We start from the raw sequence: 27,344 nt of genomic DNA, 5'->3' as shown, positions 1-27,344 counted from the left end.
GAGTGTCAGTTAGGCGTATAAGGGCGAGATGGAGGTGGCAATGTTGAGATGCCGCAGAGCACTGCGATAGAAGTAGTGACAGTCCTGAAGACAGTAGGCCGGCATGGGTACTCAAAGTTCGCAAAGAGCATCAAGGTACTTGGGGAAGGGAAGACTCTTATAAGAGTCAAGACGAATGGGGAAAGTAGAATTAGGGCGGGTCCACATGGCGACTTCGCATGTGAAACGCGCGATAGGCTTCGTAATAAAAGAGACAGGCGATGCAAGATGCCGCCCAGGTAGCCGACCGCTGACCCGGAACGTGACCCGGAGCATGGCAGACCAGAGAGGTGAATGACCCGATGTTCTAAGCCAACGAAACGCCCATGCAAGGAGAATGCAACTTACACAGTAGCGTCGAGCTCTAAATGAGCTGCGGATAGTCTGGCGGAATTTGTCCAGATCTGGAGAGTAATCGAAACTGCTGTAGTCAAAGTAACTCTGCTGCGCAACGACTTACTGTACTCCAATGGGCCTCTTGGGCTCTCGACGATGCAGCAGGACCAGGGTAAAGGACCGGAAAAGGTGTGCCGCGGATCGAAGCACAGCAAATGTCAGAGAGACTCGGTCGTGAGGATACGGTAGGCGCGTAAGGCTGCCCCGAGGTGTACTAGTGGGCCTGTTAGAAATCAGCTATCTACGTTACGGACGAGTGGAAGCGTCGGCGGTAGCGCGAACTTATAAAGGGCACGCACCGTCGCGTAGGCAGTCCGGTTAATCGGAGAAAATGTACCTGGGCAGCTTTGGGAGAGGCACGGCAATGGGTGCAGGGCACGATAGCAGGATGGCACTATGGTCTATGGCTACTTGGATCACACTGCGCTCTACTCTACGCACGGCAACCTGAGGAGTCGATGTCTGGGCTGCGTCTTGGGCGGACTGGGATTGGAGAGTGGGTGAGGTATGCCAACGTGTGGAGAAGCGGGGGATCCAGGTGTGACGTAGGTCACGGACCATAGGAGAAACGGAACCCCCACCACGCTGTCGTGAACAGACTAGTCGGCTAGCGGCCAAGAGCTTCTCGAACAGTCGCGAGCAGCTTTCATCACGCGTCAGTCAGTCATCCCGTCCGCCTCCAACGCTCCGCCCGCCGTGACATTTGACCGAAAAGGCGAGTCCGGAACGAGATTCGCGCGTGCCATCCGCAGAGCCGCGCAAATGCGACACCTCTCTGGCCCATGACGGATCTGCTGCAGGTGCTGCCTGACTTTGACGCGAAACCCTACACCCACCTGCTGCCCTCGCTCGACAAGGCCCTCATCACCGCCAATGACCTGCTCACCCTCGACGCCGCCGATGTCGCCAAACGCGCCCAGCTGCCTGCCGGTGAGCTGAGGAAGCTCGCTGATGCCGTGATAGCAGCTCTGCATCTCCAGCTTGGCTTCGGCGGAGAGGAAGCTGCCGTCGGCAATTCCTTCCTTTCCGCTTCCGGTATCCCGGATGCCCCGAATGATGGTTGGACTTGTATAAGCACCTTGGATGAAGAGTTGGACGCCGCCTTGGGTGGAGGCATACCGCGCGGCTATCTGGTAGAGATTACCGGGGAGAGGTGCGGCAGTCTTGGAAATTGCTCCTGAACATTGTACTGACTACTTTCAGTGGTGCCGGTAAAACACAATTTCTCTTAACCCTGCTGCTGGCTTCACAACTGCCGCCTCCCAAAGGGCTCGCCAAGTCAGTAGTTTACATATCTACCGAGGCAACACTATCTACAAAGCGACTCGCCCAGCTGCTCTCCTCCCACCCGGCCCTCGCTTCACTACCTGCCGACGAAAAGCCCTCACTGTCGCGTGTCCTGAGCATACAAACCCCAGATCTCGAATCCCAAGAGCACATACTACGCTACCAGCTACCCGTGGCGATCAAAAAGCATGGCATCGGCCTTGTCATCCTGGACTCCGTCGCTGCCAATTACCGCGCCGAGTTCGAGAAGCAAGGCGCCGGCAATGGAGCTGCGGCCATGGCTAGAAGAGGAACCCAGCTTGTACAGCTAGGTGCCCTACTCCGGGAACTGGCTCGCACAGAAGGCATAACCGTGGTCGTAGCAAATCAAGTCGCCGACCGCTTCACGAAAGCGCCGTCTGCGCCGTCGTCAAACGCAGCATCGCGGACAACATCTACCAACAGCCAAGGCAACCAGAGCGCAAGTCAGGGAACAGACCACGACCATGCCACTAATCCAGCCTCACAGCCAGCCGAAAGCATCGTCCTCTCCGCAGACCCCCTCGCTCTCGACCACCAACAACGCTGGTTCACCGGCTGGGGCGACTCGCAATACGAACAGGCGCACGTCCAAAAGACACCCTCGCTAGGTCTCGTCTGGACAAACCAACTTGCGTGCCGCATTGCCCTGAAGAAGATACCCGTCCTTTCTGGTAGCAGACCGCTCATACACACTGTCAACGGCCAAGACCAATGGCATGAGCAAGAGGAGAGCCACATCTCAAAGTGGCGACGCTGGTTCAAGGTCGTATTTGCGCCCTGGGCTCCGCCGTCAGAGGGGAGGGGCGTCGAGTTTGAGATAACAGAGAGTGGGATAAGACATGTAGTCAAGCCAGAGAAGAAATGAAAAGCACAATACATACCCACATCATCAGCACTTATCAAGAGCCATGCAAGGACGTGACAGAGCCAGGTCAGATTACATCATGACATTGATTTTCTTCCAGAAAGATTCTAAACTTTATACCGCCCCTAGGAACACCTTCGCTAGCCCGGTCGTAGAGAAACCCCTAATGCATGCGTCCGCCTGGTATCCGTGATCCCTAGATACCCCAAAGTTTATAGAAAGAAGAAACATGTTGTTACAAAAAGACCAAGACGTCCCTCTGCCTCGAGCAAAAAGGTCCTCGTTGCCATTGAGCACAAAGAGAGGAGAATCGTAGGGTGGAGGCGCTTAGTCGGTGATCCTCCAGCTGTCGAACCACTTAAGGTGTTTCCACTGGCTGCTGGGTCCGACCATACCGAAGGAGATGGCCCTAAAGAGTACGTACAGACCGATGATGATGGCATACAGAACGGCGAAGATGGCCCATTGTACCTGTTTGCTGAGCTTTCTTGTGGTGAAGTCGAGGCAGAAGCCCATGACGATGATGGCGAACCACAACGCGGGGTAGTAGTGGTGCACGTAGGTGACACGACCCATGGCGACGAACGGTGCGTAGTGAAGGGCCCAGCCGATGATGGGGTAGATACCGGCGTAGTGGATTTGATCAATCTCTGATTGCTTGAGATCGTTGTATCCGCGTTGCCAACGGACCAGGTAGAAGACGACGAGGAGACCAAAAATGCCTAGTGAAGCGGTGCTGCCCCAGTAGACGAAGGGGTTACCGAGGAGGAAGTACTTGACGACTGTGATTTTGTTAGTGAGATTTCTAAAGTGGAACAAGAGGAATGCTTACTGTCATCATTCCAGCCGCACATGCGAAGACCGACGTGCAGGATGGGCCATTGCCAGAAGCTGGATGCGAGATCGTCTTGCTTGTCAGGGTCGGGAACAAGCGCGTTGTTGGATGTCATCATGGCAACGTTGAGATGGATAAAGTCCTGGAAGAAGGGTGACTTATAGTCGCCAGGGTTGCCTGGGGGTAGTCTCTCATTGGTGTGGCTCTCGATGTTCCAGTGGGTGTAAACGTCGCGGGGGTTGTTCTTCTTGACACAAGTTGTCTCAATCTGCTTGAACCCCCATTGAGGGAGGTTGACATTGCCAGCGCGGAGGTAGCAGCCCAGATCCTTGTGCTTCAGACGGAAGGCGGTAGTGAGGGTTCGGAGCTTGGAGTAGTCCCTTGAAGCAGCATCGCGAACAACTTCAACAACCCAGTGGTCCTTGGTGTCGCCGACGGTTGTGTTGCCGTAGCAGGAAACTTCCCAATCACTCTTTGTAACGGGGGCGGCGACTTGGTGCGAGTGGAGGTTACGGCCGGTCTGGGCGTGGATGAGACGGATAACGTCACCGTTGCCAGGGTAGCGGAGCTCCTCGTCGGGCTTGTAATCGACTTCGTGGCGGTTGGGGTAGAAGAACCAGTCGTTGTTGGCATCCTTGTGGTGGTAGCAAGTGATTTGTTGCTGTTGGGAGCCTTCAGGGTAGGTCTGTACGTGAGAGTGAAGCAGTCCACCTCCGTATCCCATGTTCTTCAGAGTCGTGCGAGAGCCGTATGCGATCTCAAGAGGGCTGTTCTTGCCGACCTCGGTTCCTCGCAGGTTCGCCTGGAAGAGAGAGCTCATTTGTGCGTCGCCGGGACCGCTGTTCTCGAGGATGATGAAGTGGAGGTAGAAGGAGAACATGTAGACGGCGAGGGGGATGAGAATCAGGCCGAAGACTCGGAAAGCGACGTGGGTGACTAGTTCGACCTGTATGTGTTAGTCTAGTTTCCTATAGCAGGGCAACTTCACGTACCTTGGGCATCTTCAGGTCACCAAACTTGTGCCAGAGGTCCTCAATGGTGTACAATCCGACCAAGGCAGTAACGAAGAATCCAACCCACTTGACACTGCATACGCAACCAATGGAAACTCCAGTGAGCATCAGCCAGAGACCCCACTCAGGCGAGAATGGGTCATGTTGCTGACGGTGGAACTTGGACCAGCAGAAGACGGTGGTGAAGGTGAAGCAGAGGAGCATAGAATCGAGAAGGATGAAACGGCTGATGGTGGTGTACGAGTTCTCGCAGAGTACAGCCAACGTGACGAACCATACAACTGGACGGCGGAAGTTCAGCTCCTTGGCGGTAAAGTATGCCAGCGGAACGCAGACAGCGCCAAAAGCAGAGTTGAAGAGACGCATGAAGGTGTAGTCCAGCTCCGGAGGGTAGGTCTCTCCAGACTTGAATTCGAACGAGCCATTGTATCCAGCGAGGTATCCAGACAGACCAACGAGCATCTTTCCGAGCGGTGGGTGGACATCGAAGTAGAACTCGCGCTTGAGGTAGTGTGAACCGAACTTGCCAAAGCTGCACCAAGTCAGAACTAGCCATGTACGTCTTGGATGTGGTGTACTTACTGGGCTTCATCCCAGGTGACGATTGGCGATAGGCCAATCTTGTACATGCGCGTGAAGAAGGCGAAGAAGGTGAAAATCAGAGGGGCCCAAATGAACTCGTATTCGTCGAGGAAGGAGATGATGTTGAAAGGCTGCGTATGGTTAGCGAAAGGTCCCTGCAGCCACCAGAATATTGACAGCTCTGATGCCACTTGTGCAAGACGGCGTACCTTGTCCTTGGATTTCTCCTTCTCTTGTACTTGTGCAGCGACTGGCGCGGAGGCCTGTGATTGTGCGGCTACATTTCTCCTCCGCAGCTCCTCCGCCTGTGCATCGGCGCCTGTGGTGCGCGCAGTTGATGCCATGGTGATGGAATTCGGCGCTCTGGTCGACCTCAGATGTTGTTCGCGAAGTTGTCCAGAAAGGCGGAAGGGATTCGTGGCTTGAGGCTGGATTTGGTGGTGAACGGGTAGTCGGTACCACGGAGCTTGCGCGACTACGCGGTGCAGCCGGTCTAATGCGACTCGAGAGAAAGGCAATCAATTAAAAGTGGCCGTGGGCCGTAGAAGAAAACCCCAAACAAGTGAGAGCATGGGAAGGAAGCTCGCAGGGAAGGAGCAATGCAAGAAAGTCGTGCGCTGCGGGATCGAGGAGGTGGGCTACCTGTTCCCGAATTAGACTTACGAGCAAAGGAAGCTAGAGCCCGGCCGCCGCATCAGGGCACGGAGAAGCGACACCTGTTCACATCTATCACGTGAAACCCACAATTCCATTCACCTGGCCCCAATCGTTCCGTCGCACTGGTAATCCGATGTGCAGCCGGCTAGGACGGGGAGGGGCACTAGGTTGATGCACGTCACCAAAGCTTCACCACGGTAGCTTGCTGCACAGAAGATAGTGGTTCCGTCTCCCTTGGAAGACGTATTTCTCTAGCCTACTCAACACATGTAACAAACGCCTCAAAAAATGCTACGCGCACTCTATCAACCCAAGAACAACGCTCGATAAGCCATTGGCTCGTGAATATTGGAACATGCGCATCGCTTGTCGAGATGGCGCAGATATATGTAGGAAATGCGGAATTGTCAATGTGTACACCGCGTGTACTCTAGTCCTCGTCTTGTCCAACTTGCTTGTACTTTCCGCTCGTACTGTCACCCTCGCCGTTGCCCTTCGTCCTCTTGACCATGTTGCTGATCCAGCCACCGATGCCTTCGCCGTTCTCGGTGTCCGCCTTGGCCATGTCCTTGTTGCCGTTCTCGATGTCAGGAGGATCAATGCTGAGTCCAGGAATGGCCTCGTCTTGCGCGCGGCGTCCGCGGATGTCGAGCGATGGAACAGGAGAGCCGCGGCCTTCTCCGCTGAAAAGTGATTCGGCTTGGGCCAGGGTCTCCGGAGTGGGCATGACCGAGGTAGCGTCTCCGAACAGGGAGTTCATGTCTTCCAGGCGAACGTTGGCAGTTTCTGGGTAGATGAAATATACTGAGTCTTGTTAGTAAACAGCTCAGCCCAAATGTCAGCCAAAACCTACCGATAACGAAACTGGCAGCGCAGAAGAATGCGTGGATGAGGTACAACCGCCACTGGATGTGCTCCTGCAGGATCGGAGTCATCTCACCAACCAGCCAGTTGAAAGCCCAGTTGGTCGCAGTACTCAGACTGGCACCCTTTGCACGAATGCTGAGGGGCAGGATCTCTGGTGGGTACAACCACGGAATAGGACCCCATGAGTATCCAAATGCGGCGTTGTAGATCATGACGAATATGACGACCATGTTGGGTGTCCAAGAAGCTTGCAGGAACTGGAAGTAGGAAATGGCGGAGAGGGAGATCAGCATCATGAGGGCTCCGGAGAGCAGAATCTTCCGACGACCCAGCGTGTCCACAATGTACCATGGTGGAATGGTCGAAAGCAGGTATGTGATGGCGTTGATACCAGTCATGAGAATAGCTTGGCGACCGTACCAACCAGCCTCTTCGAAGACGAGCGGTGCATAGTACGAGATGACGTTGATGCCGTTGAGTTGCGCGAGGGCTTGGGCGGACATGGCAATGAAGACGCGTTTGGAGTATCGCGTAAACATATCTTTGTATGATCGTTCACCTTCTTGACGCTGGAGCAGAACGTTCATCTTTATCTCTCGGTATTCATCTCGTGCTTTGGGGTTGTGAATATCGCCCTTTCCGTACAAATTGGCAATAACTACAATACCCTCTTCGTCGTGATCGTTGTCCAAGAGCCATCTGTACGTGTTAGTGAAATTCCTGGATTAGGAGTGTATAGCAAACCTTGGCGATTCGCAGATAAGCAAGCTTCCTGCGGCCAGAAGAAGGCCCATGATGCACTGCATGAAAAGCGGCACTCTCCACGACCAGTCGTTCTTGATGTATGTGCAGAAGTAGTCAACCCACACACTGACTGCGTAACCTGTGATGTTGCCAGTGAATTCAATGCAACCCATCTTTCCTCGGTTGTGGGGCGGCGAGATTTCGGACTGATATACGGGAACGATGGTAGATAGCGATCCGACTCCCAGACCGGCGATGACTCTGCCGAGAAGCATCATGGGGATACCGTTGGCGAAGGTCTGGAGAGCGCCGCCGACGACGAAGATGAGGGAGCCGTACAGGATGGTCTTGCGTCTTCCGATCACATCACCGATACGGCCAACGACCAGCGAGGAGATAAAGGCACCAACTTCCAGGATAGCCACCATCGTACCGAGCTCGGCGGCGGAAGGCTGGTTGAAGTAGTCTTTGAAGTAGATGCCGCTGTGATACTATTAGACATGGCCAAGTACAGAGAGTGCGTAAGGGCGTACGTGATGATACCGGACATGACTCCCTGATCATAACCGAACAGGAACACGCCTAAAGAGACGAAGACACTGGTGAAGTAGCTACTGCTATTAGCTCTGAGCTTCCTGTCGTGGTATCCGCTCTACCCACATCAGCTTCTTTCCGTGTAACCCGTGAATACGGGAGGGCCCATCGTTGGGTGCCATGATGCGAGCGAGTATCTGCTCTGCCTTTGAGATAGTGCGTGACCCAGGGTCGGGGATCTCGATGTCTTCGAGCCGGAGTTGGTGGGCGCCCTTTTCGTGGAGGTCCTGAGATGCAAAGCGCGCTCGCTTTTGCTTTTGGCGTGGCCGCGACGGGTTGCCGGCTTCGAGGTTGATGCGGAGGGGATCTTCTCGGTCAGCTAGCTGGTCGACGAGGTCACCAGTATCGCTCCAGACAGAGAGGTCCGAGTCGGACGATGGGGTGTCGAAGGAGGAGCGCGCGCTGTCCTTATCGTGGTCGTCGAGCAGATAAGCAGAGTCGTGGTCTCGGGGACGGGCCGAGCTCGAGAGGTTGTGGAGGGGGATGTTGGCAGGCCTCCTGGTGCTGTTGGAGTGGGACGGAATGGTGAAGGTCACAGGCTGTTGGGAGACAGCCCTCTTCTCCGAGAGATGGTGGTAGGAAGAACGAACGAGGCCAAAGGCGGCTGCTGGGGCACGTCACAGGGTCAAGCAGCCGAGACGAGGGATCTGGTAAGGCTAGCGCAAAGGCGGTGAGAACTCGGTCGCATTGGGCTACAATGGGGAAAAAGACAGTCACGACGATAGCGCCTGGTTGAGATCAGACGTCCACAGGTGCATGCGAACGTGTGAGCTCCCTGTTCGGGCTGCCTTGCCGTCATTTCTTGGCACCCATGTAGACTCCTTCGCTGCTCGGTCCGACCATGTTGCGCATGGAGCCTGCTGGCGGCCGCGGCATCGTCTGCACGATGATGTACGCGCGCAGCAGAGGCTTTGTTTTTATCGCGGCTGTATCGCATCGAGTGACAGCCAGATGTACGGATCGCCATGTTCTCGCTACCACAATCCGATGCCGTTGACCGGAGGCTTGAGGCGGAGGCTTGATAGCGGACATTAGATCCCGCGATGCAGCACACGACGTAGCCACGAGCTCTACACTACACCTACACTAGAGGTGCACCACCAACTTTGCGCCATGTACGGGGCGGTGGAGGCGGGTCCCGAGGTCACGTTGGGGTTGTAGTGTCGACGATTGGAGCCCCGCGTGGAGACTGACTGCAAAGCGGAAAGATAGCCGCGATCAACTTCAATGTTGCCCAACTCATGCGGTGTAGAAAAGGACACCGCCTAGTGGTAAAAACTCCATACAGATCACGAGACTCGATGCTATGTAAGGAAAGAGACGCAGGGCCACATGGCAGTCTTCGTGCGGAGAAGCAACATGGGCGGGCTCAGACGCGTTCTGTTCTTGCATCTTTCGCTTCGCACGTGAACGTGACAGCCCTAAAGTCTGCCGTCACTGGACGAGGTGAACACTAAGCAAAGAAACCGTCATTGCTTTGCTGGAGACGCGACTTAGCCTTATGACAGATCTCGACACGCTTTATATACCCAACGCGTTCGAGTGTTTGCAATCTCCCCAAAACGCTGTGGTGAAGCGACTATAATGCTAGCGTTAAACAAACATCAGTCAAATCCATCCTCGTCGATACAGTAGACGCCGGAGACCCTCCTGACGTTTGCAAGCTGGGGCCTCGCTTCCAGTGCGAAACACCTAACTTTTACGGCCCCAGGCACACAACGCTCGTGGGCAAAGGAGGTCTGCAGGTCGGCCGTGCTGCTGTAGAGTTGAACAGCTGCAGGAAGGGCCTCGTCGCCAACGTCAAGCCATCAACTCAATTAATGAGCGCCCTTGTACCACCGGTAGAGTTGGGAGTTCTGCGTCATGCTGGTTATGACACGCCCAAGGCCCATGGCTTGCTCTGCCGCCAGATGCTCCGTGATCTGCGGCCCCTCGCTGCAAGGGGAAAGGCGCCGTGGGAGTGATTGGCCCAGCAGACCCCAGTTTTGATTACCTGCCCAGATGTTTGTGTGGCAGCGTTCCTGTTTCTTGCTTCTGGCAGAGGCCTAAGAAGGTGTTTAACGCAATTGCCAGGCATCCCTTCGCTGTAATCGACGTCGGACAACTCAATTGAAATTCAGCCTGCAGGGGGTTGGTTTAGCGCAGCACGCCCGCCCTGGTAACCAAACATTGAAAGCTCGCGGTCGGACCTGGCACTCGCTCGGCGCGCCTGATTGGATTTGGCTGAAGACCTGCTTGGCTTCGTGCATTGTTTCGAGGAAGCTTCCCAGCGGCCCCAGCCACAGCGCATCATTACACCTCTCACCACCACGATCACGACGACGACCGCTCCACGATTCGCTTTCACGTCGCCTGCCTGTCCGCGCCGACCGCCCTCTCTTATCTGTCGCAGTGCGCACAACCCGATAACGAGCGCTCCACATAAAACCGCAAGGCTGAGGCTCACCTGCAGCTGTTGCTGCCGAAACGAAAAGCATGTCTAGATACGGAAAGGTATGTCGACGACGACTGCACGCTGCGAGAAGAAAACTGACCATCTAGTTTGACGACTTCTGCCGCGACACAGGCTCGAACTGGAGCACATTACCTGTCTGCTATGTACGTTGCGTCCTACCACCCCTTTGCCCGTCCACCGCCCGCGAACGCGCCGCTAACCCCATATTTCGCAGCTTTTCAACCCAGCTTCGACAAAAGACGATAACGGATGGCAAGATGGCTGCATCCTACAGGGCTTCCCCGTTGGTGGAGGTGAAAGACTGCACAATCTGGGTACGAGGCACATGCGCGCTTCAACGACGTTCCGCTTACACACCTAGGCTCCATATTAATCTGCGGCATCGCAATCCTCGCCTCGCTGTTCCTGCTATGGAGATCGCAAAGAAAGAAGGCTGCTGTTGGGCGCAGAGAAATGCAGCTCTTCCTCCTCGGATACATCGTCATCTCCATCTGCGAGATCTTCACTATTGGCGGATTCCCCCTCAATTCCACTGTGCGCATTGTACGTACGCGATCCTAAGTATCCACCTGTAGTGTCTAATCTGTATACAGGTCTTCGTCGCTATCCACATCGCCGCAATCACCGCTACGTCCTGGATCCTTATGCTCAACGGCGCAGTGGGCTACCAACTACTTGACGACGGCACGGCAGTATCTATCGGTCTGCTTTTGATCTCGTCGATCGTAATCTTTATCGGTACCGGCTACATCGCCCTCGACACTGGACTCAGCTGGACAGGTTACTGGGACGAGACGCGCTTCCTGCCCAACCAGGCCTACGCGCTATACACCCTCTACCAGCTCGTCCCATTGGTCTTCATCGTCATCTTCTTCCTCCTGGAAGCTTTCCTGGTGCTGCGTGTTCTCGGCGAGCGCAAGCCAATGCGTAAGGAGTCGTCAATATTCTATCCAAAACATCACTAACTCCCTCCCAGTCTATCTCCTTGCAGCAGGCCTTCTATTCGCCATCGGTCAAATCTTCCAATATGTCATCAGCGTCCACATCTGCAACGGCACGGACGGCAAGATCAACGGAGGACTTTTCTCGACCCTCTTCACCCTCCTATCGGTAGTAATGATTTGGGTGTTCTGGTCGAGCATCACCGAAGACGACTGGCCCATGCCAACTGTCGCTGGCTCGGGCGCATATAATTAGGAACGAAGTGGTAATCTCGGGGGTGTACAGGCAACGGCGTAATGTTCTTATGATGGCTTTTGCCCGGCATAGCGTATACCATTTTGGGGCTCTTTGGACGCATTTGATGCGTCATGCTGAACTTGTGCTACGATATACATAATGTTTGCTGAATGGAATTATTTGATGTTCAGAAAATGTCTGCAAATGCAAGAACGTGAGAGATGAGACACGACTGACTGGGTATATTGATGATCTATCGCTCGTCGCAAGATGTATACACATCTAAGCCTCTACCACAGAACTACTTCATCCAGTCATTTCGGTATCCCCATTGCTGGCTTCAACTGCTGTAACCCCATCCAGTCTACCCAAGCACCCCGGACAATTATGCAATACCATATGCGCAAAGACATCGCAATCGATACAAAAGTGACTCTCACAAGTCCGACATTCATACCTCCCACTCTCACTAGCCTTTTGCGCCTCACTATCTTCCTCATCCCTCTTCGTGCCATTGACCTCGCCGTTTTGTTCAGCCTCAGTCCTCTGTCTATTGCTACTCGGCGGACTGCTAAAGGAAACCAGACAGCCCACACATTGCGTGCTACCCTTCTCGCGGGCGCGTGACCAGGAGACCGTGGACCAATTGCGGAGAGGAAAGAGGTGGTGGTAAGACCGCGCGAGATGGGTGGAGAGGAGGAGAGTGAGCTGGCATGACGGACATGTGATGGGTAAGGAGCAGACTTTTGCGCTACAGCGAGAACATGTGTAGCCGCCCATGGTGAGATTGCCGTGACATGCGCACATTGTTAGCTCGTCTTCTATGACTCGCGAAGGGAAGCCCATCATCATGAGCGCTGCTGCGGACTCTGGGGCTTGTGGAGCTGCTGCTTCGACGGCGGGTGCCGACGTACGGATTACGGGTGGTGTCGTTGTGGCAAGGAGGAGCTCTTTGAGCATTTCCTGGTCGGTTGCGATGGTGTATTCGGAGTCGTCGCCGGCGTTTGTCCGTGTTACAATTTCTGTGCAGATTTTGAGGCGTGCGCCCATGCCGATGACGCTGACGCGAATCTTGTCTCGTACGCAGGCCTTGACCGTTTGGTGTATGTCTCCAGGGTCTAAACTCAACAAGCTGCCAAAGACGACGATGACTTCTCGTGTGCCGTGGCTTGGTGTGTGATATAGCGTCGCCCTTGCCAGCTCCAGCGCGTTCTGCAAACTGGGTGCGCCCTTGGGCTCTTTGCCATCGTCTTTACTCCTCAAGCCTTGTATCGCTGCGACGTGTTCTGCCGGGTTGCCCGAGAGCTCCGAGACTCGTATGCAGACGCCGTCGTGCATGCCGAGAACGCTCATCTGCGATATGGGATTTTGCTCGAAGAATTCGCGGATATAGTCTTGCGTGTAGTTGATCATCGTGATGAAGCGGTTCGGTCGCATGTCCTTTTCCATCATTGCTTCCGAGAGGTCAAGCACCAAGACGACATGGCGGATGATGCCTCGCTGGAAGGGCTTTGTGTCTTTCCGCAGTCGCTTTCGTTTCCTCTCTTCTTCTCGTTCTTGCACGCTTAGCCCCATTGTATCGTCCTCTGCCAGTTGTGTCGTTTTTGCGACCGTTCGCGAGTCCTCTGTCTCCCATGCTTGCCGTTTGGGTGGTTCCTTTGCAGGCACCTCCGCTTTCCGCCTTTTGCCAGGTGCTGTGGATTGCGCGCGTGTGGTGGAGGGACCGCTCCTTGTGCCAATGTACTCGTCGTCAGATCCCTCCCCCTCAAAATCGTAATCCGAATCGGCCATCGTATGCGCGACAACTTGGGATGCGTCGAAGAGCTGTGGTAGGTGATATGCGTGTGTGACTGTATGGATGTGTGGAGTTCAGGTGGATGATGCGCGTGCATAGGCGGAAGCGTGTCTCACCCGTGATAGGCTAAACGCGCTCTCACGTTTTCTTCGCAAGGAAGCCGCGTATGATTAACCCGTATCATCTTGCCTTCTGTGTTGCAATCCTGACATTTACACCTTTTTTTCGTTTCCATAACAAATCACGACCAAGCAGAGTGGCATTGGTTTCGATGTTAGAGTATTCACATAAGATTTCAAGATCGCACTTCTGGCAACGGATATCTCCACATGGAAATGCCGAAGACGACCCCGCGACCGACGCGAACGTGGGGCAAAGTCCCGAACTCCACAACGGGCCATCTTGCATCAACACACGCTGACTGCTTTATAAGCCTTTCCAGATCCCTGACTCCATGTTGGCACGTTCCTTCATACGCTGCACACGCACCGTTACTACTACCTCCAGACCAATCTTTGCCTCTAGATCACAGTTGCTGTTACCTCCACTTCCACAAGTAAAGTACTTCAGCACAACAGTAAGAGCGATGTCGGCATTTGAGCGATTGATTCGGTTTGAGGACAAGGAGGGAAAGACGGTATATGGGAATTTAGAGAAGGAGGTGCCCACCAGGGAGATTGAAGGAAGCAGCGTAGAAGTGTTGTCTGGGGACATCAAGAGTGGATTCAAGAAGACGGGGGAAAAAGCTACAGTGGGAAAGGTATGCAATCCGTATACAGATGAGATACAGATAGCAGGAAGAACTAACATCTAATAGCTCCTCAGCCCCGTCCCAACGACAAACATAATCCTCTGCGTGGGCCTCAACTACCGGCGCCATGCCGAAGAGTGCAACCTCGCTATCCCCTCCAACCCAGCCATCTTCACCAAACCCAGCGATGCTCTCGCAGGTCCCTTAGAAACCATCCCCATTCACCCGGACTGCCAATCGCAACTCGACTATGAAGGCGAGCTCACTCTGGTCATTTCAAAGGATTGCAAGAACATTGCTGCTAAAGACTACGCCAACTACCTCCTTGGTTACACCATCTCCAACGACGTGTCCGCCCGGAACTACCAACTTCCTGCTGGAGTATCAGGCGGCCAATTCGGCTACGCGAAGTCTTTCGACAAGTTCGCTCCCGTAGGCCCGTGTGTCGTGTCCCCTAGCTTGATCCCTGATCCCCATAAGCTAAGGTACTGGACCAAGGTCAATGGCGAGAAGAGGCAGGAAACCGGGACGGATGATATGATTTTCAGTGTAGGCCAGATTTTGGAGCATCTGAGTCGTGGAACAACGCTGAGAGCTGGTACGGTGATTCTGACAGGTACACCGAGTGGCGTTGGTCTATTCATGGATCCGAAGGGTTTCTTGAAAGATGGGGATGAGGTTGAGGTGTATGTGGAGGGAATTGGGAGTATCGTCAATAAGATGAAGTTTGAATAAGTGGACAAGACGGGGTAAACGAATGTTCAATATAGGGGCTTATGGGCATAAATTCAGGAAGATTACAGACTTCTAGTTTGATTAAAGCATGCGTAGGCATAGTGTCAATACCCGTCTGCCTGGTCCTTAAAGATCGCGATTAGGGTCCAACAGACACACGTACCGTACGACTGCGAACTTACTCAGCCTCATCTGAAGCTCCCCACGCCTTCCACCTCCATCTAGACTTGTCAGGCAGCTCCAATTCATACCATGCAGGCGTACCAGGAACGTGTTCCACCAACTGCCAGCCCAGTATCTCTGCCATGCGCAGCAACCATATCTCGCGAATTGATCCATACCGCGGCCCACCATCCGCTGGCTGCACAAGCTCAGCAGGTGCTGTCTCTACCTGTTCTTTGATCATTTCCTTGGCGAGCTCCCGCAGGCGATTCAGATGATAAGGTTCTATGTGGAAGACACTGAAAGTGTCATGTACAGCATAATAACCAACCTTGTGAATTTGGGCATCGATTTCTCCATCGTAAATAACAGACTTGTGAGTTAGCTTACTCATAGCGTTCCACATAAAGTGCACGATAGCTTGCGACCATAATGTGTCTTTGAACATGTCGAGCGTAAAATGATGTGGCACGTCTGGGCGCAATCCTGGATGGAAGGCTGGAAGGGATGATTTCAAGAACAGGGTGTGTCGGCATTTAGGGCACGTATTTGAATGCGAAATGTTTGTGTCGATCCACTTTTTGAGACAGGTAAGACCAAAGATGTGCTGACATTGCGTGCGTGTGGCTTTGTGCTCTTCATTGAATGCTTCATGACAGATATCGCAGGCTTCTATAATGTCGAGATCCCTGAAGAACTTTACTTTTGTCGGAAGTGGGGATCGTGGTGGGGTTGAGGTCATGATTTGGTGGTTCACTGGAGGTGTGGGCGAGGTGTGGGTTGAAGTCGAGGCGGACTAGCTGGTGGCAGATGTTCTTAGCTAGCAACTAGTTGCTGTTTTACGTAGTAAAAGATGATAACGTGATATGTCTTGTAAGTTTTTATTCTATCCCTCCACGCATCAGCAGAAGCAGCACATGACTGTGGCGTACTTTAGTTGATAGGATGGGATTTTATTGAGAACCACGAGTGTCCTGAACACGGAACAGCTTCACTGTTCATCCATGATTGAGAATGATTCAGGACTGATGTTTGAGTTCAACTGCGAGCTTCCAATGAGCAGCGTACTGCTCAACCTCACATGTACTATCATACAGAGCTGACGGCTGTCATCATAAGCATGCTCCCTTACTACCTATGATCTACAGGAGAAGTCGCATGTCTCCCGCGGATTTCGGAAGTGATTCAGCTATCTGATAGTAAGTCTCGGGATTTGAAGACCTGTGGAAGACGTTACCTAGGTAGTGACCTAAAATCTCCCTGTGTGAAGTTGCGATGTCGGCCTGTCTATAGCAAGCAGTAGCCTCCATAATGTGTCCATGGAAACCAAACGAAGAGAGATACCAGAAACTTAAATTGAGAGCTCCGGGGAGCGGCACCCAAGCTCGGCGCTGTCAGCTTCACCTAGATGACATTTGCGCGGTACTGACAGGTGAGGGGTGCGTCATGGCCACGAGACGCTAGTGCCCACGCTAATTTCGAAGTTACGTTGAGGGCAGGCGACCATGTACCCGAACCATCAACTTTGAAACAGCACAACAAAAGAACGCAGATTCATCTCCCATTTCAGAGACGCGACTTACGTGTAGAATTCATCTGAATCATCAACGCAACCAAAACAAATCACAACAATGGCCTCGGAAGTAGTCAACAAGCTGCAGAACCTGGTTACAGGAGAGTCGAAGAGCGCCCGCAAGAAGAAGGGCAAGCAAGAGGGAGCTACCGCGGTACCCGCTGCGCCTGAGAAGACGTCGTCCGAGGCTGGCGCAGGTGGCTCCAACCCCGCCGGCAAGGCCAATGGAACCGATAGCGACAACTCGTACCTCCGCGAGGTTCAGAAGTAAGTCGCAACCGCATTGTGGTTCAAAGATCGCATACAAAACTATCAGGAATCACTTACTAAGACGCGTCTGCGCAGGAACATCCGCAACATCAACAAGAAACTGGTAAGCTAATAGTGTCCCTCACCCCTCGAACCCTTGCTTACATGACATCTTCAGAGCGCAACTCAAAAGGTCGACTCCATAATCGCAGCGAATCCCGGCGTTTCTCTCGACGACCTCCTCGCTTCCAAGAAGATCAATGCCGACCAGAAAGCTCAAGCGGAGAGGAAACCCGGTCTTCAGACTCAGCTTGCGCAGTACGAGGAACAATACACCAACTACAAGAAGTACGGCGATGAGCTCGAGGCCAAGTTCGCAAAGGAGAAGGAGGTCCTGTCCAAGTCACACTCGTCGGAGCTGGAGACATTGAGGGGAACGATCAAGGCCGAGGCAGCGCTGGAGCAGCAGAAGATTGTCAAGGAGAAGTTGTTGACACTGTCTCGCTTCTTGAGGGCCGCGGCTGCTCGTCGTCAGCTTGAGGATGACGACTCTGACCTCACTAAGGCTTTCGAGGGCGCTCTGCTTCAGGTCTATGGAGGAGACGCTGGTGCTGTCATGGCTGCAGAGAAGCTGATCGAGGGTGCGGAAGAGGGAGTACCATCCACCGAGGGAGTGGTACTCAGCGTCACCTGTAAGCTCGAAAGTGTATCAAGTGCGCCGTCTCAGACTGACTCTATATAGATTCCCAGGTCAAGCAAGCAGCACTCGACGAAGCCCCATTCGCCGCCGAAGAAGCTTGGGTCGACGACGTCGCGCAGTCTCAAGCAGCTCCTCCCGAGGCACAGGCTGGCTCCGACCCAACCATCACCAACGCTGGTCTTACTGAGATCGACGCTGGCGCGAAGCCTGTTACCGAAACCACCGAGACCGCGTCAGCTGCACCGGCGGCTTCCGGCATTGGCATGGAGTCAGCAAATGCTGCTGCAGAGGCGCAATGGGACAAGCAACCGACCGGCGCTGATGACCCATTGACTGAGTCCTTCGAGATGGTACCGCGAGACCCCGCCGAGACCGAGACACCACACGTCGCTGCGGCCGTGACCAGCACCCAGAGCTGGGCCGACGATACCCCCGAGCCGAGCGCGGCACCTGCCGCTCCTGCGTCCGGTAACGATGGCTTCTCCGAGGTTCACCACAACCGTGGCGGCCGGGGACGTGGTGGTCACCCAGGTGGTGAGCGAGGCGGATACCGTGGCAGGGGCCGAGGCGGCCCTAGGGGCGAGTTCCGCGGTCGTGGACGTGGCGGCCGTGGAGAATTCAGGGGTGGGCGTGGCGGTTTCCGCGGCGCTCCTCGTGGAGAATCCTCGTAAAGTCGATGAAATATTCCTGCAAAACGACTCGCACATTTGGGGAAGATTAGTTGCGTGAGCAGCTTTGATACCTTGTTTGGAGCATCTGAGCAGATGAGATAACGAAAGAGCTGGGAAGACAAACGTACAGCCCATTGTGTTTAGTAGCATAGCATCGGTGCATAGGATCAACATTTTCTCGGGTATGGGACGGCTGTACTATATTCTGGGTTATGATCTGGCGCTTAACGAATGGCCTGTACAATATGATTTCTTGCTTCAAGTAACTGTCGTTGTTGTTTGTCAGTGCTGTGATTTCAAGTTTGTACTCATGTAGCTGAAGGTTGTTTGTTGGATCTGAACTAGGATAGGGTACTTGATGACGATGACTGAGCGCGCACCCCTGGTAGTAGCGGCCGTCGATCCGGAGATTTTCCATGGGGGGCGTGCTGGCTCGTCATGTTCTCCGATTGGCGAGGGTTTGGTAGTACGAAGTGCCGGTGTGGAGTTGCAGCGCTCGCACTGTGTGATGCACATCCCATACAAAAGATCAAACATCATCTCATAGCTCTCACCGTCAGGTGGTAGCATTGGGGGATGGTTTCCTCACAGCCTTTAGCTTGTTGCTTTCCTTCCAAAGCATACACACAGAGGTCTTCGGGACCCGGTAGCTGCGCCCATCCGCTCCACTATGCACGGAAGAGCCGACTGCATAGACAGTACAGCATAGTTTCGAATGAGATGAGTTTTGACGAAGTTGTGAAGGTATTCCGACAGTGCTATCGCAGTGATCTGCCAGCAAGGTTGCGGTGCATGCTGAAGTCAGATAACAGTGACACACTACACTCCAACAGTAAAGCATATAGGCCAAGAAAGAGGATAATTAGATAATACACTCTCTCTTACACTCTGGCAGCTGTATTGGCTTATCGTGTTGTTGGTGAGACGCGGCTCTATTCTTGCACATGGCGGCGTGATGCACGAACTAGCGGGTCACTGCAGCCGTTGAGACAGGCGCCAGTCAGAAAAGCTTAACCCCACAGATTCAGGAACCACGTTTCACGTCCGATCTAGTTGTAAATGTATCGTGTCTTTTCTGTTGTAGACTGGACGTCGAAGAGAAACACAGTCAGCCTTTCAGAAGAGTGGAAAATCCAATTTAGCCATCGGCATGCCCAAGTGAGTTTGGTGAAGGTATCTGGCACCCGGTGGTATGTGGGCTAGCACATGGTGAACTGATGGAAAATATGGGGATCTGATAAGATGAGATCCGTAGATGTGGCCTTGGATGACGTGCATGCCAGTCACCGCGCACAACACTTGGCGCGCTTTGCGCAGAGCAGTGGAATGACAACAACTTACAGCACACGCGATTCCTTTATGTAGGTTAGGCTTTGTGTACCGCTTGGAGGGTCATACTACATGCAGCCCTTCTGACGCTTTACCCGGGTGCTGTTGTCGCAAACTGCCCATCGTCAGGCGATAAGTGGCAGGGGTTGTTGCGCTTAACGCCTAGCGCAGACCCACGACCTGCAACCTCCTCATTCTCGCCTTCGCACCTCCCTCAGCATCATCCAGCGACTACGCCCCCCAGCACTTGCGATAACGCCTATCAACGACCCTGCAAGCTTCGCACACCCTCTGCGCTTGCTGCAAAATTGTTGCGGTACTAATACATCGACGCGCGCCCGCCCCGGCGGAGAAGCGACGCATGGCAGCAGCTCCACAGCCCCTCTGAGACATTCACGACTCGACAACTACGACCTTCACCATGGAGGCGCCCCCAGATGTCGTGCCTTCCGTAGAGGCACCGCCCGCGACGCACGATGACTCCACCACGAAGCCAGCTTTGACGCCGCCCACGAGCGAAGACAACGACAAGCGATTCGAGAGGATGTCGTCCGAACTCTCCGAGCTGGACAGCGACGACGGCGAAGACATCGAACCAGACCATTACTTTGAGGGAGGAAAGATACCCGTGTTCAAGCCAGTAGGTTGCCTATATGCAGATAACCTCCTACCCAGGCCGAGGAGCACGCGCGCGCATGTTATGACTATGACGCGTGGAAATAAACTACACAAGATACTAACCACCATCTGTACAGACAATGGACCAGTTTCGCAATTTCAAGCGCTTCATCGACAAGATCGACAAGCATGGAATGAAGTCGGGTATCGTCAAGGTTATTCCACCAGCGGAATGGTAAGTCTCGATTATGCGCCTGTTGTATGACCTCCCAGATTAACTCATGCCAGGCGCCAATCGCTCCCTGATCTTACCGAAGCCGTCAAGGGCATCAAGGTCAAGAACCCCATCACCCAAGAGTTCGCTGGGCAGCACGGCATCTACACACAAGCCAACATTGAGAAACAACGATCGTACAATCTGCCGGAATGGAAAGCCGTGACGGACGAGCCGCATCATCAGCCGCCAGCCAAGCGAGGCGAGCGCCGAAAGGCTGCTGCCGAACCCCCCTCTCGTACCCGCTCGTCGCGCGCCGCCCCTACAAATCGCGATGCCTCGCCTGCACCTAAGCGCGGACCTGGTCGCCCTTCTCGAAGGCGCCAGGTGAAGAAGGAACCAGTCGAAGATGACGAAGACGAAGACAGCTCTCCCGAGGTCCCTCCCACACCCACATCACCCGGAAAGGAGGAGAAGAAGACACCAGCAAGGAGGATCAAGAAGGAAGCGCGCGACACACCACCTGCTAGGGCACGCGGTCGGCAAGCCAAGACGGCCGACGAGAAGAAATCCGTCTCTTCTCGGCGTCTGAACAACCGCGGCGCAGTGGCCGATTACATCGACGAGGCTGCGTTTGAGGACTTCGACTACCACCTGGATGGCCTTGATGAGTACACCGTCGAGCGATGCAAAGAGCTAGAGGACAACTACTGGAAGACGATCAACTATGGCTCGCCCATGTATGGAGCCGACATGCCGGGTTCTCTGTTTGACGACTCGACCACCTCCTGGAACGTCGCGAAGCTACCCAACCTTCTGGATGTTCTTGGAACCAAGGTCCCTGGTGTCAACACGGCGTATCTCTACCTAGGCATGTGGAAAGCCACTTTTGCCTGGCACTTGGAGGACGTGGACCTTTACAGTATTAACTACATTCACTTTGGTGCCCCCAAGCAGTGGTACAGCATATCGCAAGAAGATGCTCGTCGCTTCGAAGCTGCCATGAAAACCATCTGGCCAAACGACGCCAAGCATTGTTCGCAATTCCTTCGCCATAAGACCTACCTAATCTCACCTCAGCGACTGGAAAGGGACTTCAACATCAAGGTCAACCGTCTGGTCCACTACGAGGGCGAATTCGTTATCACATATCCGTATGGCTACCACTCTGGGTACAACATTGGCTACAACTGCGCAGAATCGGTCAACTTCGCAAACGAATCTTGGTTGAGCTATGGTCGGATCGCAAAGAAATGTCTCTGCGAATCTGACAGTGTTTGGGTTGACGTCAACGAGATCGAGCGCAAGCTACGAGGAGAGCCAACACCGGAGTACTATGAGGAGACAGATGACGAAGATGACGAAGATGACGGCGCTGATCGTCTGCCCAGTCCTCCAGCCAGTGTCGCTGGTAAAACCAAAGGAAAGTCCGGCCGTAAGCCAGCCGGCAACAAAAGGAAGCGCGGCAAGGAGGATCCCAAAGAGACGTCTCGACCAAAGAAGCTCAAGCGCATTCGCATCCGTATTAGGATTCCAGGTCGAGGTATGCCCTGCATTCTCTGCCCTAACGATGTGGAGTACGACGATCTGCTACCGACCGACAATGGCTTGAATGCTCACCGGATCTGCGCGGACTATACGCCTGAGACTTACATTGTCAACAAGGGCGATGTCGAAACCGTGTGCAATGTGGCCAACATCGGCAAGGACCGCTTGGAGCTCAAGTGCAACTACTGTCGGTCTAAGCGCGGCGCCGTCTTCCAGTGTTCGCAAAAGAAGTGTACTAGGGCCTTCCATGCTACCTGTGCGGTGGCTGCAGGTGTCCAGGTTGACCTTGGTCCCATGCCTACCTTTGACGAAGAGGGCACAGAATACTTCTACGATGGCTACGACTTCCGATGCCGTTTCCACCGGCCAAAGAAGCGCAACAATAAGACTGTCGATGTTGAAGCACTGGAAAAGGACAAGTTTGTCTTGGCCTATGGCAAGACTCTCAAACCCAAGGATGTCATCCAGTTCCAGTACGTGGGTGGCGAAATGTACCAGATCTACGGTGCACAGGTCGTGGAAAACAGACCTGGCGAGCAGGCTGTCCTGGTAGATGTATTGCCTGACGGTGATCGAGTCGAAGTTGAGTGGAAGTACATACTCAAGCTTCATCCGGACGAATCGCAGCGACTGAAGCCGTCGGCAAATGCTAAGCCACTTCCTGAGCATCTTAAGGAAAGCGATGCATCCCTTGACATCACGAACCGCACCGACGGTGTACCTGAGATGGGTGATCCTTTCCACGACCCCAACTCCGTGCACAAGTGGGCTGAATGGTATACTGCTCCTGAGGTTACTCGGAGAGTGGCTAAAGTCGATCTCAGCAAGGAGGACCGGCTTTGGTACTACCTTGGAAAACCCTCAACCGAGGCTAGGCCACAGTACACTGAGGACCCTGCAAAGCCTAGGAACAACCCCAAGAGCAACTTCCTCGAAACCGTCAAGCCTCCTCCCCCACCAGTACCGACCTTCCATCGTACTTCGTACCCAGCCTCTTATCCAATCAAACCGGCCCCCATCGCAGTACCTCCGCGCACACCGATGCAATATCAAACACCAGATGGTCGGCCGTACAATTACAAGCCGAAGGAGTTGCAAATGTCGTCCTACAGGTCGCCGGTTTACAACCCTGATACTCGCAAGAATCCCAATTCGCCCGTAGCACATCAACCCAATGTCAGCTATGATCATCGCTTACCCGCAGGACAACAAGGGCAGCAGCCATACCAAGGCTATCACACGCATCGGTCACCGCACCCTTCGCAGCAGCAACAGCAGTATCAGCCGTATGTGCCGCCACAGAGCTACTCTAATGCGTCCTGGAAAACACAGCCAACAACAGCTGTGCCTCTGCTCAATGGAATTGACAAGTATGCGCAACCGGCACAGAATAACGCTCTACCGCCATACCCATACTCTCAGAGTCCTCGTCAGTTGCCACCCTCACCATACTCACCAGGCTCGGGACAGATTGCTGCTTCACCTTATGGCCCACCAAGCCATCAAAGCCAGGCATCACCACACGGTCGCGCGTCGATCTCAAACATGCTGAGCAACCCTACTGGGACTCCCAAACCTCCAATGTACGCCGTCACACCCTCCTCTGAAATCATATATGCTGCCCAATCCCCCACTGAGTACTTATCCTACGTCATGAATTATCCCTACCTCAGAAACTGTTATTTGCGGAGGACAAAAACTTACATATCACCCTATAGTCTGGATGGCGGAATTGCACCCGAATGGATGCCAAAGCAGGCTACGCCGAGAACCAGTGGTACACCGACTTCCATCGCACCAAGGCCTATCGCGTCACACGGAGCCGCGCCTTCTCCAGGATACTACGGACCACCGCCACCAACGGGCCTACCTGCACCAAGGCCATCCGCACAGTTCCAGTCTTCAGATGCGTTCCAACGGGAAATGGCAAGGACGACGCAGACTCCCGAGGCGCCAAAGTGGGAACAGATGCTTAAGCAGCTCGCTACATCGACAGGCCCCACAGGGACGCCATCCATGACTGCGCATTCGCCACAGGCGCCTCAGCCTCGCTACCCTCCATCGGGGCCTCGCTCCAGTCTATCGTACGACCTGCCTAGGAGCATGCAAGCTTCGCAAATTCAAACCCCACCAGGACCGCCACCACGCGAGCCACAACGACCAACACCTAGCCCCATTAGTGATGACGGCAAAGGCGGTCTTGTAGCTGTACCAAGGGATCAGAAGCCAGTACTGCCACCTCTGCAACCTACGACGAATGTCCATGGAGCTGAGACATGGCGCTACTCGTCTTAACGGCATGTGAACGGTTTATGGGGCGTTCGGTGGAACTAGTGTATTGTAACGACATGTATGACTAGAGGGTGACTTTCGGCGTTTCTAATATGGTCATGGCATGGGCTGCCAGTTTCCTTTTCAATGCAGCATTGTCGTGCGGCGGGAGTACAATGATAACTTTCATCTGTTTAGCGGTATTATTCCTGAATCTCGATATGTGCAAAAATGGTGTTTAGTAAACGCTGTGCATAGGCGTGTTACACCCTTCACACCTTGACAGATGAACACCGGGTCTCCGGTAGGAAGCGAGCCTTGGCCAGCTGTACCGTCGCTTTAGCCGTTGCTTGTTTTCGGTTGCCGGCTGCTAAAGTCTCTTGGCCCGAAATGAAGGCCCGTGTGGCATGGAAGCGACATTGAAACGCATAGAGAGCAGAGACCCACCCGGGCAACATAAAACACCAGTGGAGTTTCTCCGGGCGGCATTGATTGAGGCGCAGAAACAGGTACTCACGTTCAGGCACCAATGGAGGAAGGATTCTGTTGTGAAGTCAGTTGCGATGCATCGTAAATTGCCAAGGGTGTGTGGGAGGGTTCGGTGGAGTGTTCCAGTCTCAGTACCTGGTCTCGATCGAAAAAGCAAATACAGAGCGCACACCGTAGTTCGTATGAATCAAGACGTTGGTACCAAGCGCCTGGAACTGTCATGCGTAGTGGAGGCGCGCGCTGTCGTTGACCCACTTTCAGGGGGGCATGGTATGAAACGATGAAAGTCGGAAGCGACCATACGGAGATAAAGACGCTGAGGCTACGATCGGACCTACTGATGTATACCTAGGTTTGCTGCAGATTAATGAATGTGAGGAGTAGAGCGCGGTCTGCCGGTTTGCCGTGGTTGCGTTTATGCCGCTGGGTGGTGGGAGATTTGGTGACGCGTAGATGTCGTTTCTGAGGCGCTGAGTCTAAGCGAGTCGAGATGGTTCTAGTGTGCAGCGGGCGGGAAGAGTCGTTGATTCTCGGCGCCCAAGCTCTTTGCACCATCACCAAGTACACAACATGGTATCATAACCAAAGAACGAGGAGTTATTGTAAGAGTATAATGTGCGTACGGGAATTCGGCCACAGAAAATGTACAGCCGCTGCATCCAAACACCGGTGCAATGACGTGCTAGCTGTATCTGGCGTCTATTCAATGTTCAACCCCTCTTGCGTTTCGCTTTGACATGTTCCTTGCGTCGATCAGGAACACCTGGCCGAGGACTGCTCAGTATACTCTGTTTACCGCCAGGATCAGAAGCCACACCATGAAACAAGCACCGCCATGACAAGTGACAAGCCCACCTTGCGAACATCGAGCACCCCGGCTCCACAGCCCTGAAGCATTGTACGACGGAAACGGTTCCCTTTCTGTCAGCTCCACTCCTTTCATCTGACACATGCACAGCGATGCGCCATTTCCGACATGGCAGTATCTGAGTATAAGAGTACCTCTCGCCCAGCATGTAGAGATTCCTCACCACCACAGTCATTCAGTCAGTCGACATTCGCTCACTTCACCTTCGTTCACTTTTTCACGCTTGAAGCGCCTCACATTCTTTACTATCTTCGTTGATCTCGAAGTACCTTTTTGAACACCAGCCCTTTCGTCCAAACCAGACTTTCCAACACCCAACACTACAATGCCTTCCAAGATTCAAGCCGCTGCCATCCTTGGCGCCTTTGCTGCCTCCGTCAGCGCCCACGGTCACCTTTCTGCCATCAAGGTTGACGGCAAGGACTTCACTGCCTACGACCCGTCTTTCCAGTACCAGACCCCCTCCCCCGAGGTCATTGAGTGGTCCTGCCCGGAGTGCCTCGACAACGGTTTCGTCGACCCCTCCATGTACGACGATGCCACCAAGATTGCCTGCCACAAGGACGCCACTGCTGGCGCAAAGGTAGCCACTGTCGCCGCTGGTGGCAAGCTCGACATCTCGTGGACCACCTGGCCCGAGTCCCACGTTGGCCCCGTCATCGACTACCTCGCCAAGGTCGACGATGCCACCAAGGCCAAGTCCACCGACCTTGAGTTCTTCAAGATCGATGCCGCTGGCTTCGAGGACGGCAAGTGGGCTTCTGACAAGCTCATCGCCAACAACAACACCTGGACCGTGACCGTCCCTGACAGCATTGCCCCTGGCCAATACGTCCTCCGTCACGAGATCATTGCTCTCCACTCCGCTGCCCAGGAGAACGGTGCCCAGAACTACCCCAAGTGCATCAACATCGAGGTTACCGGCTCCGGTACCGCTACCCCCAAGGGTACTCCGGCTAACAAGCTCTACACTGCCACCGACCCTGGTATCAAGGTCAGCGTCTACGGCGGTGATATGTCCAGCTACGAGATGCCCGGTCCCGCTCTGTTCGACGGTGCCAGCTCCGGCTCCGGCTCTGACAACGCTTCCGCGCCCAAGCCTTCTGCCTCTGCCCCTGCCTCGTCCGCTCCGGCCTCTTCTGCCTCTTCTGCCCCTGCTGCCACCAGCTCGGCCGCTGTTGCCGCTGTCTCTACTCCCGCTGCCTCTGCCTCCGCCCCTGCTCAGACCGGCAGCGCCAGCCTCGACAAGGAGTTCACCCTCGACACCTTCATCTCCTGGCTCGAGGAGAAGGCTGGCTCTTCCAGCCAGAAGGTTCGCCGCCACCCCCGCGCTTTCCGCGTCTAAGTTCGTGGTGCGATGACAATTGGAGGAAATGTGATGGGGAAATCGTGGAGGATGGATGATGGAAAGTAACACTTTGGTGTTCTTCACTTCTTGTACCTACATGCTTTGAGTCGCTTTGGCTCATTGCTTCTTTGACTGAATGATATGTGTTGCACACTTTACTACTATTCTCTTCGCGTGCAAATACTTCAGGTGCCTGTGATCTGGTGAAGACTGACAATCGTCGTTCCTGTTCCCGATGTTAGTTGATAACGCATTTTCGATGCCAAATCCACGGCAGCGACAGCGACAGAGCAGACGATCACTCGTGTGCTGATTGAGAGATCCAGCGGCACTTAGTATTATGTGCCATGTGAATCAGCGTTACCCCACCTACTAGCAGCTCTTTGCTTGACGCCGCCCCACTTCAGTATATATGCCACGCACGCACCGGGGCGTATAGTGGTGAGATGAAAGATAAACAGAAATGTTCAAAAATTCCGTATCAATCTG

General features: G+C 54.0%; 9 protein-coding genes across 9 annotated transcripts; 6 read left to right on the top strand and 3 right to left on the bottom strand.

Annotated features, from left to right (window-relative positions):
* Positions 1-1,217: 1,217 nt before the first annotated feature.
* On the top strand, positions 1,218-2,608 carry J4E83_002724 (uncharacterized protein; the record flags this gene model as incomplete). The annotated part of the gene is made up of 2 exons (XM_049329667.1): positions 1,218-1,588; positions 1,639-2,608. The coding sequence occupies 2 exons, from the start codon at positions 1,218-1,220 to the stop codon at positions 2,606-2,608; spliced, it is 1,341 nt and encodes a 446-aa protein (XP_049191346.1).
* Positions 2,609-2,935: 327 nt separating this feature from the next.
* Positions 2,936-5,382, bottom strand: J4E83_002723 (uncharacterized protein; the record flags this gene model as incomplete). Its single annotated transcript, XM_049329666.1, has 5 exons — positions 2,936-3,390; positions 3,441-4,389; positions 4,436-4,988; positions 5,039-5,169; positions 5,248-5,382. The coding sequence occupies 5 exons, from the start codon at positions 5,380-5,382 to the stop codon at positions 2,936-2,938; spliced, it is 2,223 nt and encodes a 740-aa protein (XP_049191345.1).
* Positions 5,383-6,125: 743 nt separating this feature from the next.
* Positions 6,126-8,713, bottom strand: J4E83_002722 (uncharacterized protein; the record flags this gene model as incomplete). The annotated part of the gene is made up of 6 exons (XM_049329665.1): positions 6,126-6,499; positions 6,549-7,261; positions 7,307-7,789; positions 7,840-7,917; positions 7,967-8,507; positions 8,710-8,713. The coding sequence occupies 6 exons, from the start codon at positions 8,711-8,713 to the stop codon at positions 6,126-6,128; spliced, it is 2,193 nt and encodes a 730-aa protein (XP_049191344.1).
* Positions 8,714-10,808: 2,095 nt separating this feature from the next.
* J4E83_002721 (uncharacterized protein) lies at positions 10,809-11,552 on the top strand (the record flags this gene model as incomplete). Its single annotated transcript, XM_049329664.1, has 3 exons — positions 10,809-10,898; positions 10,949-11,282; positions 11,332-11,552. The coding sequence occupies 3 exons, from the start codon at positions 10,809-10,811 to the stop codon at positions 11,550-11,552; spliced, it is 645 nt and encodes a 214-aa protein (XP_049191343.1).
* A 264-nt stretch (positions 11,553-11,816) lies between these two features.
* On the bottom strand, positions 11,817-13,325 carry J4E83_002720 (uncharacterized protein; the record flags this gene model as incomplete). The annotated part of the gene is made up of 2 exons (XM_049329663.1): positions 11,817-11,835; positions 11,992-13,325. 2 exons carry the CDS (start codon positions 13,323-13,325, stop codon positions 11,817-11,819), a joined length of 1,353 nt encoding a protein of 450 aa, XP_049191342.1.
* Positions 13,326-13,915: 590 nt separating this feature from the next.
* Positions 13,916-14,815, top strand: J4E83_002719 (uncharacterized protein; the record flags this gene model as incomplete). The annotated part of the gene is made up of 2 exons (XM_049329662.1): positions 13,916-14,089; positions 14,147-14,815. The coding sequence occupies 2 exons, from the start codon at positions 13,916-13,918 to the stop codon at positions 14,813-14,815; spliced, it is 843 nt and encodes a 280-aa protein (XP_049191341.1).
* Positions 14,816-16,608: 1,793 nt separating this feature from the next.
* On the top strand, positions 16,609-18,170 carry J4E83_002718 (uncharacterized protein; the record flags this gene model as incomplete). Its single annotated transcript, XM_049329661.1, has 4 exons — positions 16,609-16,817; positions 16,896-16,923; positions 16,978-17,491; positions 17,542-18,170. The coding sequence occupies 4 exons, from the start codon at positions 16,609-16,611 to the stop codon at positions 18,168-18,170; spliced, it is 1,380 nt and encodes a 459-aa protein (XP_049191340.1).
* Positions 18,171-19,920: 1,750 nt separating this feature from the next.
* Positions 19,921-24,174, top strand: J4E83_002717 (uncharacterized protein; the record flags this gene model as incomplete). The annotated part of the gene is made up of 3 exons (XM_049329660.1): positions 19,921-20,139; positions 20,255-20,352; positions 20,406-24,174. 3 exons carry the CDS (start codon positions 19,921-19,923, stop codon positions 24,172-24,174), a joined length of 4,086 nt encoding a protein of 1,361 aa, XP_049191339.1.
* Positions 24,175-25,832: 1,658 nt separating this feature from the next.
* On the top strand, positions 25,833-26,852 carry J4E83_002716 (uncharacterized protein; the record flags this gene model as incomplete). Its single annotated transcript, XM_049329659.1, has 1 exon — positions 25,833-26,852. The coding sequence occupies one exon, from the start codon at positions 25,833-25,835 to the stop codon at positions 26,850-26,852; it is 1,020 nt and encodes a 339-aa protein (XP_049191338.1).
* Between the last annotated feature and the right edge of the window lie 492 nt (positions 26,853-27,344).

Source organism: Alternaria metachromatica (assembly GCF_023757995.1).
Source record: "Alternaria metachromatica strain BMP 0045 chromosome Unknown scaffold_4, whole genome shotgun sequence".
In the NCBI taxonomy this organism is placed as follows: domain Eukaryota; kingdom Fungi; phylum Ascomycota; class Dothideomycetes; order Pleosporales; family Pleosporaceae; genus Alternaria; species Alternaria metachromatica.
This window is presented reverse-complemented; position numbering and strand designations above follow the sequence as displayed.